This window comes from Bactrocera tryoni, chromosome 3 (assembly GCF_016617805.1).
Source record: "Bactrocera tryoni isolate S06 chromosome 3, CSIRO_BtryS06_freeze2, whole genome shotgun sequence".
Taxonomy (NCBI): Eukaryota; Metazoa; Arthropoda; class Insecta; order Diptera; family Tephritidae; genus Bactrocera; species Bactrocera tryoni.
Genome location: NC_052501.1, coordinates 61,974,690 through 61,986,004, shown reverse-complemented (window position 1 = coordinate 61,986,004; position 11,315 = coordinate 61,974,690). Strand labels below are relative to the sequence as shown.

The following is an 11,315-nucleotide window of genomic DNA, read 5'->3' as shown; positions in this document are numbered from 1 at the left end:
AGCTTGTATGAGATTGAGCGCTTGATAATGTGTCTTTAAGTAGAAGTAAATATTTCAGTGGAAGAATGAATCTGAGTAGACTGACGATAGACAAAAGAGTCTTAAGTGCAACAGCGATATATGCGTTCAAGTGCAATAATGTGGCAACGTATTGGATTTGAAATAAAAGCATGATAAAAATAGATTTATGGTGTCATTTTCCATTCTTCGGAAGAATTGCTCATATGCAGCTGCATTTAATTGAAGCTCTTTTCACTAATTAAAAATGACAAAAAAACCCACTTTTTGTTAACATTCTTTTCTTGCGGTTGTTTTTGCCTCCCTTGCAACCTCCATGCCCACTCATTGGCGGAACTGCGCGAACTAAAAATAAATTTCGAAAAAATATATGAATTACGCTTTTGATTAGGAATGATGATTGTCCAAGCCGAGCGTGCAAGCTAAATATTTTCGATCGGCGGAGATCAGTGCGAAAGTGACAGTTGATGGGAGAGCGTCGCGTCCAGCGCAACACCGCACGGCAGACACACTTTAGGCGAGTGGCGACGCGATAAGTGAAAGCAAACAAACGAAAGAATAAATGTTAACACGCAAACAACTACAGAAGCAAAAACAAAAAAAAAAAACATAAAAATAATTTCGTGTAAACAAACAAGCAAAATCAATTTAATAACAATAAAAAATTGAAAAAAAGGGTGTCACGTTACATGTGTGTAAATACAATAATGCTGTCATCATCAAAGTCATCTGTGTGTTTGTTGCTGTTGTTGGCGATTACAGAACTGCTTTCGTTAGGCGCTGCAATGAAGATGCGACACATACACGAAACAACAACAATAGCAACAGAGATAGAAACGCTGCTGCCTACAACAACAACGACGACACCGGCAACCACAACGAAAACAACAACAATAACAACAACACAGAAATCGTTGCAAAGCAGCCCGCCAAGTCAGCACAATATTGAAGATTACGGCAAAAGCGGTAATTACCTTAAACGGTTGCATTTAAAGGGGATTATTCTAAATTATTTGTATTTACTTTTTTACGGTGGAGAGAGGTTGCTGGGAGATGATGTAGGAGTTTTGACTGTTCCGCTTGGAAACGATTAAATGTTGCTGGTTTTTCTGGGCTTAATATAGCTTTCTGAGGGGATTCTCAAACGTCGAGAACGCAACCGCATGATCTAACGAAGAAACGAAAGTTTCCAACATCCATTTAAACCCGTTGGTTGCCTAAAAGCAGCACTAGCGTGCGAATCTGAGACTTAACTCGTAACTAAAAGATCTCTTTATTTACTATTTGCGTTCAAACGCATCTCAAAACTAGTATTTTTCGGGTGTTTATCTAGGACTTTATCATTTCTTTACTCCTTCCTTGGACTGAGGCATAAATGGAGTATTATAGGAAAACTTTTCAGAAGTAAAAACACTTCAGTCAGTCATCAAATTCGCCGAAAACTAATGCCTCGCAGATGAAATAACAACGGAATTGGCAGAAGAGCAAGTTCCAAAAAGTACCTGAAAGTCTCAGTACTACTTTTTAAAACATTCATTCGGCAAATTCAGTTTGAGAAACAAGAAAAAATCACACGGAGCCAAATCCGGTGAATTCGATTGTATTCACTGCGTTTTTGGCTTTAAATTCGATCTCAATCGGGACTCGATGCGATGGCGCATTATCATCGTATAAAATTCATGAATTGTTCTTCCACAATTCCGGCCATTTTCGACGGATGTTCTCACGCAAAAGCCTTAATTCGGCCAAATAAAACTCCTTGTTGACCATCTGTCCCTGTCCAGGAACGTTCTAGTTCGAACGATCAAGCATGTCCGAGGTGACCTGTACAGTAACTCTGTTTGAAATAGCTTCAGCTTTATTGGCACGAGTGGAGCGAGAACGAGCTTCATACCCAAAATATCCAACTACGTTTTTGAAGGCTTTGTACCACGCGAAGACTAGCGTTTTTGATAAAACTGAATCACCGTAAACCTTTTCCAACATTCGAAACGATTCTGCACACGAATTTTGGTTAGAAATATAAACTTTTGGACTAATTCTTTGTTCGATATTTTTATCCATTGTAAAAATCGCAACGCGCTACTCAGGTGTACCGACTTAGGCAACTGATGTAAGCGAACTGGTTGAGAGATCGCGCTTACAAAATACATTTTTCCGAAATATTATTTAAACAGAGAATGTAATTACAATTTCCGGGTGCTTTTTAGTCTCAATGTATAACAAAACCTGGCACTCACTGCACATACATATTGCTAACATATCTCCACATCGTCTTCTTTACCGTTAATATGATCTGGAGCTCGAAAACACAAACATTTTAAGCGACTTCCTTTCTTTAAGAATTATGTATGTTAACGGCTTAAGGTTAACCACAAGTTCTACCAGCCTAGATGACAGTATCGCGCATTAAAATAATAATAGACATATGAATATAATATCAGTGGTAACATTTTCGGATATCTATGGTTATCTGCTTACTGTGGAAGAGATCCGCAAAAACCAGTTTATTTCGTCGTTAACTTGAGTAATTTGGCGCGAGACTACTTTCCATTTAGTTGACGCTAGAAGAGTAGTTAAAAAGAATCGGTTTATTGTCATATTCACCACACACCACATTTCAGCTGTGGTGAAATTATATGTTTCCTAGGAGACAAGTACCAGATTAAATATTTGTCAACGATTTTTTTCAACCGTGGTGAATTTGTGGCTTTATAGGGTTTTAAGTATCAGATCAATTGAAATAAAAGTACTCGAATATTAAATTTTTTTTTAACTTAATTTTAATTATTTCTCTTCCTCTTTATTTTTAGTGAAAATCATTTTCCCAACCAATGACGATTCCGAGGACAACAGAATATTCGATGTTTATGGTTTGAAGACAACACCACCGCCACCAAATCAGGAGGTAGTGAAAACAGAAGATAAAATGAACGCAACCGAAGCAACCATTATTACAACTACAAAATCAACAACGGACGGCGGGGATTCTGTTTCGAATTCAACTATAAAATCAGTTGAAGACCGTATCGGTGTTCTCAATTTGGCACCACACTGTCCCGAAGGAACCGTGATAGTGAATCAGCGCTGTCATAAATCAGCCTAATGATAGAAAAAGTGAAATTGCATACGTAAAAATATGATACTTTTATTAAAACTTCGAAATACATTTTAATTGCTTCTAATCCAATTTTTTGTAAGGGTTAGGAATGTCACAAATTAGAAACTTTCAGTCTTAATATACGCGACGAGCCTATATTTGATATGACTGTCAGTAAAAAATAAGTTCCATTAAATTTTGTGTGCGGAATCAAATTTCTGGTGCCGAAACGTTCACAGTGTTGGAAAAGGTGCTCACAGATAATTGTTTGTCACGAGCAAGTGCCTTTGACAGGTACAAGTTATTCAAAGAGGCAAGAGAAAGAAAACATCAACTGTAATAAATAAAAGTAAAGGAATTGGTGCTTGAGAATCGACGATTAAAAGTCAGAGATCTTACTGGCATCGCTGGAATATCGGAAAGAAGGAAGAAACCTGTTTGAAAGAATCATATGGGCCTAAAAAAGTGAAAGCATTATTGGTTCCAAAATCACTCAAGTTTTTCTTAACACAGCGTCGCGGTAAAATCTGTAAAACAGTGCTTTCCGACTACCAGGATATCATTAAACTTATTATTAGTGGTGATAAGTCGTATACGTTAAAGTAGGTCAAAATTCAAGGTTATGTTGACAGTTTTCTGCAATTATTCGTGTGGTTTAGCTCCGTACGATATCTGGCTATTCAGCAAACTCAAACGACCGCTCCGAGAAAGCCGTCTTAAGTCAATTGAAGACATTAAACGTGTATCGCACCGCAAATTGACTTTAACAATTGTTTCGAAAATTGGAAAAAGCATTGGCACGAGTGTATTGGGGGAAAGGGAGATCACTTCGAGGGTATTTTGAAGAACAAATTAGGAATTTTAAAATTATTACAAAGTCTTCCTACTTTTTGTTCATAGTAGTACGTACTGAAGAAGCGAAGACGATGAGCTGCTTCTCACCTGAAGAGGTAAAAGAGAAATACTCTTTTGAACAATGTAATTGTCATCACAAAGTATCCACTACTATTTACGGTACAATGAACTTTTATTTACCTTTCTTCTTTGTCATTTGTGTACCTAGTTTTCACTTTTATTTACATTATTTGTTTTCTTTATATTTTTCGAGTCTCTTTTGTTATTACTTCTTTGAAAATAAAAGTAAGAGGCTATTTGTGAACTGATTGTGGCGAACGCCCACTGTTTGTGACTTTTGAAATTCTATCGAGCAAATCTTTATTATACGACCACTCTTTCGGTTTCACCAAAGTATAAAACCATTTGAAGTGTAAATCGTTTGTAATAATAGAATTGAAAATTATAGATAATATATATAGATAATAATATAATGGGTAACGTCTAATAAAATGAAATCAATTAATTTAAGGTTTTATTAAGCATAGTTAGAATGCCTGTTTGAAGGTAATTTAGTATAAACATATACGTATTTATATGGTACATTACTATGGTAAGTTTACTCAGAAAAACACAGAAAAAGACCTCAAGAATCAGCTGAGAAACGTCTTTCAAAAGTCTTTTTTATTTCGCAGTAGCAAAGACAGCAGTTTTAAGTCAGATAAGAACCTCCCAACCAAGCTCCCAGACCTTCTGACCAGCAATTACTAATATGTGTAGCTTTCCGTTATCCTGGAACACAATTATTCACCAATGGACCAAGGTTGCCTGGGCAAGACATCAATATTACCGGAACGATATCAAAATATTGCAGTATCCGCACCATAAACACTTTTGATTCGAAAAATTCTTTGCTAGCACCCATTCTTGATGCCCGATCGAACAATACTGTGTTGATAAAACTGTCCGAGAATTTTTTTAATTGATTTTACAGCTCTATTAATTAAATATTAAAATACTAAATTCCACCAGTCTTATATTATAGAATACAGCAGACAATTAATCACACTCTTTGAAAGATAAATCCAGACCTTCGATATCTTCTTCCCTATATAAAAGATAAGCTTCATCTACGAAGTGATTATACCATATTGAAATTAAACTAGCATTTTATGAGTGGAACGAAGCAACCCGGAAAAAATAATGATTTGCGGCCTGTATTTTTCCTTAAACAACGTAAATGCCTCGAAAATATTGTATCTATGCACCAGGTAAGTCTTTATCTCGTTTATACCTACATACGTATACATATCAGGCAATGGGAGAGAAATCGTAATAATGACTTTTTCCACTTTGTTATATAGAAACAAAAATATAGCTTCTTCACTCCCTTCGAAAAATGTATGCAATTTGTTGGTATCTTCCAATCTCAAGCCTCCATAAACTGAATATAAGTGTCTTAATATCTTTTTCAAATGTTGGCAGCGGGAACGTCTCAGATGATCCATCCGTTGAGTCCAATTTTTGATAACTCGTTCCAGGAATTCGACAAGCGCAAAGTTTTGCTCTAAGGCCTGAATAAAAGCGGAATTGTCCGCATAGACTTTACATTTTCCATTTCCCCACTGGAAAAATTCAAAAGGTGTGATATGACACGATCTTGGTAGCCAATCGTCCGACCCAAAATGTGAAATTATGTGCTCACGGAAGTGTTCTCTCAATAAATCTATTTGTTGATGCGATATGGGGGAAGTGGCGCCGTTTTGTTAATAACAAATGTTGCTAGATCACGAGCTTCAATTTCAGGCATCAAATAGTCCGTTATCGTAGCGCGATAACGTTGCCATTGAATGTTGTATTCTCATCGGCATCATTTTTAAAGAAATATGGACCCATGATTCCACCGGCCCACAAACCACACCAAACCGTTGTTTTTTTTTTGTATGAAATGGCAGCTCTTGTATCTCTTCAGGCTGCTTTTCGTCCCAAATATGGAAATTTTGCATGATTACATATCCATGCCTGAAATGGGCCTCTTCGCTGAAAAAAAATGGTTCGAAAACGTCAGATCTTCTTGGAACTTTTCAAGAGCCCATAAAGCGATGCAATGTTGCTTGGGAAAGTCAAGCGGCTTCAGTTCTTACACAAGCTGTATTTTGTACGCTTTTAATTTAAGATCTCAGATGACGTAAAATGCGCCAAGTCGTTCCATATGTCAGTCCGAGTTGCTGCGAACGACGCCGAATCGGCTCTCCACGGTCTTAGTGTACATTCTCATCCACGGCTGCTATATTTTCTTCACTGCGTGCTGGTTGAAAGATTTGTGAAAGTTGTACAGACGTAAGTCTTTCCATGATAAAATGGCAAACAATACTGAACGAAAATAACATTTCAGCTTGGCACGACTCACACGTAATCTGTCATAAAAGACTATTGAAAAAAGTGACTCTACTTGGCTAACACGTTAGTTAGACACGCATACAGATTTGAATAAGTTGTTTTTTTTTTACCAAAATAGATTAATATCTTTTTTCCAAAAATATATTTATAATTTTCAATTCCGAACGATTTTTACATATAATAATTTAGACTCTTTTAAATAAATATAATCACAGCTTTCTTAAAAATGTTTTTTTTTTATAAAATAGCAATAGAAATTTCACTTTACTTTATTAAAGTGTATTTGCTTTAATATTCAAGCCCTTGTTTCTTTCACGCTCCAGTCTCTCACTTCACTCTCTTGTGACACCTTTTATTGGCTAAAATGAAGCCCTCCGGACAGTTGGGCAACGGCTTTGTTTCCAATATATTATAAGGTTTTATTAGTGTGTCGGCTTTTGTAGTATCCACTAAATTCATTTCATCTGCAGCAATTGCTGGCGCAGGCTCTGAACTTACTGTTGTTACGCCACCATAGGCCTCCACCACTTCGCCGGATTGATCTATTAGGTAGGCGCTGCAGCCAATAAAGACAAGCAAGAGGAGATAGCAGTAGAGGAAAATCGCATTCACAGGCATTTTTCGATCTCAAAACAAAGCTCTATTTAGAATTTGGATGCTTTTAAATTTTAAAATTTTCGAAACACTTTAACGGTATTTTATTTTTTAATTATTTGCTTTAAAGTCGCACACAAATTTGTCTAACTGTCAGCAATTAATTTGATTTCTGCATATTTATAGATTTTTGAGCAAACAAATTGAATGCTCTTCCGCTTGCTAGCCTTCACCTTAACCCTCAACCCGAAATTGTGCAATTCTGAGACTATTATATGCGTTTATTGACCATTTGCTGCCACACAGTAGCGGTGCGGTCAAGTGCAACTTGAAGTGGCATGCCGCCGTAAGACACTTCACAAGTCACTCGATGTAGTAGCGATTAGCAAAGCTCTTCAGCGACTCCTTAAGCGGCGGAAGCTTTGACACCTCAAAAGCACAAATCAAGTTCGCATGCACCTACGAGTATACAACAACAAGCAATCCGAATAGAGTATACGACACAAACATTTACACACCAATTTCATAGGTGAAGGCTGCATGAACTGTATTGGCTGGTCGTGTTACTCAGCGCGCAAGCCACTTAGTCGCTTAGCGCGTAGCTTGAAGGCTTTCCGTTATGGCAGTATTTGACCTGTCAGTTAGTTTGCTTGGGAGGGCGAAGACGTACGCATGATCATCAATATTATTTCAGTTAGTTTTTGGTAATTGTGTTAAGTTAAAGCGTTTTTGAGTTGTTTACCATAAGTCGAAAGCTTTTGACTCAAACAAGTTCACATTATTGATTCCCAATGTCGTGCTTTGGAGCTCATTTGAACGATATTGTTTTCATTAAATGTAAGAGAAGAAGTGACTTTCAAAAAGCCAGTTTGTTTTGTAATAAAATACGCCTAATTTACCAGCATTTTTGGGTTTAGTGCTCGCATAGAAGGATTGAGACGAGCTCTTTTAAGTACCCAACCCATCTTCTTCTTCTCATTTATTGACGCAGATACCGCTTACGGAGTTATAGCCGAGTTTACGACAACGCGCCAGTCGTTCTCGCTCCTCGCTGCTTCGCGCCAATTGTAAATTCCAAGCGAAGCCAGGTCCTGCTCCACTTGGTCTTTCCAACGGAGTGGGGGTCTGTTAACTCTTATTCGCTGAACTACGTCAATGTCGTAGTATAGCTCATCGTGCTATCGAATGCGATATTCCTTATTAACAAAGCACAAAGGATCATAAATCTTCCGCGTAACCTTTCTCTCGAAAATCATCATCTGATCATCTGATGTTGTCATCGTCCATGCTTATAGAGTTTGGTTTTTGTGACTTTGCCTCTCAATTGTCTACTCAGTCCGAAGTGGTGTCTGTTGGCAAGAGATATTCTGCGTTGGATTTCGAGGCTTACATTGCTGTTGCTTCGAAGTTATGACTGTCAATAGTAACGTGGGAGCCTAGTCGCGACTGCGACAACTGTTTGTTTGATGACAGGAGATATTTCGTCTTGTCCTCGTTCACTACTAGACCCACTTGCTTCCCTTTCCTATCCATTCTGGAGAAAGCAGAACTAACGGAACGGTTGGTGAGGCCAATGATATCAATATTATCGGCGACCGCTCGCAGCTGTACACTCTTATAGAAGATGGTACCTTCTCTGCTTAGTTCTGCAGCTCGAAATATTATCTCCAAATATTATCGCCTTGTCTGTAAACTTGTGTGGTTTCGAACTGCTCGGAAAGATCCTTTCCGATCCTGACGGAGCTTTTACCACTGCTCAACGTCAGTTTAGTTTTGCGGGATTATCAAATTTAGACATCGCGGCATAAAGGCAGCTCATTTTAGTGCTATCAACAGCATCTTTTTTCACGGGACTTTTCCAGGACTTGCAAGGTGAATATCTGGTCAGTTGTGAATTTTCCAGGCCTAGTGCCAGTGTGGCACTGGTAAAGTTCAATCAGACTGATCCCACGGTAGTTGGCGCAAATTGTGGGGTTTAACATGTTTTCGTCCGACCATATTCCACAAAGAAGCTGATGCATGTTCCTTATCAGTTCTTCGCCGCTGTATTTTAATAGCTCAACCCAACCCGCCTAGGTACCTCAAAAAGCTGGCATTTTTTCTGAGGATTTTAAGCGAATTTTACTGTAATTTCGGTTTCGAAATCTATCCAGGCTTTTCGAAGACTGTTTTATTGAAAAAATTAGGTTAAGCACATCGGCATTCGGGCTATATTGTTTCGAAGCCTATGGTGATGTAGTCGTCCATTGAAATAGTTAGATCTGGAATAAAAGACTGCCTACAAATCGCTTAACTTTTTTCTCCCCTCATCAGAAGATTTCTTATAAACCATGAACCAAAAGTTGTAGTTCGAACGATTCCGACAAACTCAAAGGAAAGTGGGTCGGCCAAAACTCAAATCTAATGAGAATCCATAAACATTTCGATAACCATGAAGCTAAGATCCTTCATCAATCAGGTTTTTCTTTTTCTTTCTTCCAAACCATTTGCAATGAAAGCACAGCGCACTGATTGCCTAGAAATTCCCACCGTTATTATTATTCATAAGAAATAAGGAAAGAAGTATCGAAACTTCTAAATGACAACAACAATCCCGCATAGATGCCGCTGATTGCAAAACTTATCTCTATTGTTTCGACAAACGTTTATTGTTACCTTTTGTTGCAAGATTTCTTTACATTTCCGATTGCTGATATGAAAATTGCTTGCCAATATTTGTCTGATTAAGCCAACTGCAATCTGCGAGCGAGAACAATGGAAGAAATCTTCAAATGAAGGCTGCCAACTACAGCGTGAAAGAGAGTGAGAGAGAAGGAGATAATGGTGTGGGTGAGAGGCGTCTGATCAGCGGAGTGAAGGAATGCAAAGTAACAATATAACTGTATACAATGTTACTACCAAATCAGCAATAAAGAAAAATTGTAAGAAATAGAGAAGAGAGAAAAAAATAACGGGAAATAACTATTTACCAAAGTCGGCGAAGGAAGTATTTTGCTTTTATGAAAATTAATAAACAAAAGTGCAGCAACAATAATGAGTATAAGAAAGTAAACAATAACAACAGAAACAATAATAACAACACAAGCAATAACAACAACAACATCAAGAAAATGCATGCACGCCATTTCAATAAGCGCTGAAAACAATTGAAAATCGGAAGCCAAAACGAAGAGTAAGATGCAGGCAACGAAGGCGGCGGGAGAGCGGTTCTGGGAGAATGGCTGCGAATGCGCTTGAAAGCTGGGCGGTAAGATAAAGCAAGGTGTAAGCGCATTAATAGTGATTGAAGAGTGTGAGTGCTCATTGCTGCGGCCTCTTGTGATGCTGACGTTGCTGTTGCTGCTGCTGGCAACGTGCAACAACGCTCGAAACATGCAACATGCAACATGGGAATTGTTTAGGTAAATCGTTGGATTTTTGCAATTCTGTTATTTTGCTTTCTTACCCGGTGCTTGATTAACTCTTGTGGTTTGCCAAAAAACGATGGAAATGCGGTGAGGGGAAGTTTGGTGAGGTGAGTTGGTGAATCGCAACGCGATTACTGCAGAAGTAGTTCGCTACTTTTGTTTGTTTCGTCTCTATTTAACTTTGTGTTGGCAGCATTTGGCGCTGATGCCTGCAAAAATTATTGTTGCTGCATGAAGTTTTTAGTGAAAATGGGGGCGGTGGAGATTGAGGTGAATCTCCAATGGCTGAAAAAATTATATTTTAAGCGTTGTTTCAATAAAATGATGGTTTCAAAAGGTAATATTGTTTTTTTTTTTATCTACATGGCAGTCCAAAAACTACTCGTACCAAATTAAGGTACTTCCGAAGTAGTAGGTGCCATATACGCAATACAGCGAGTGAAAATCCGACTTACTCAGTCCATCATCGATGGCTCACCAATACCTAGATACAATTGGAAAAGTTCATTGTTGTAACGTTTAAAGCGATCTTTTTCTTTTTCCGTACCTTTTTTGTGCTATGGTTCTGGTCTGTTGTTTCAAATGGAGATTTTTCACTAAAAATTTTTTCAGTACATTATTGAGAACTGAGAACTGAGAACTGGAAAACTGGAAGAACAAAAGCTTGCTATAAACTTTCACCTAATGCTAAGATATCTTAACATTCCTTCTTCAAATTCTACGAATTTTTAGTATGAATAAGCGAAAATGAATTCTCGATTCAAGAGCATTCCGGCGTAATTGGATATACCATCGTCTTACCAAAGTGATATGAAATTAGACTCGACCCTGTTACAGAACAGAACAGAGCAAGCGAAATATTTTATGTTTAACAGATGTCTTTCAGCTATTTACAGCTTTCATTATGCACGGCTTAATTCTTACATAAGACACCATCAACTAGTGAAGTGTTCACTGCTAAG

General features: G+C 37.8%; 1 protein-coding gene across 1 annotated transcript; it reads left to right on the top strand.

Annotated features, from left to right (window-relative positions):
* The first annotated feature begins 466 nt into the window (after window positions 1–466).
* Window positions 467–3,203, top strand: LOC120772476 (integumentary mucin C.1-like). Its single transcript, XM_040101118.1, has 2 exons — window positions 467–984; window positions 2,832–3,203. Exons 1-2 carry the CDS (start codon window positions 708–710, stop codon window positions 3,122–3,124), a joined length of 570 nt encoding a protein of 189 aa, XP_039957052.1. The 5' UTR covers window positions 467–707; the 3' UTR covers window positions 3,125–3,203.
* The last annotated feature ends 8,112 nt before the right edge of the window (window positions 3,204–11,315 follow it).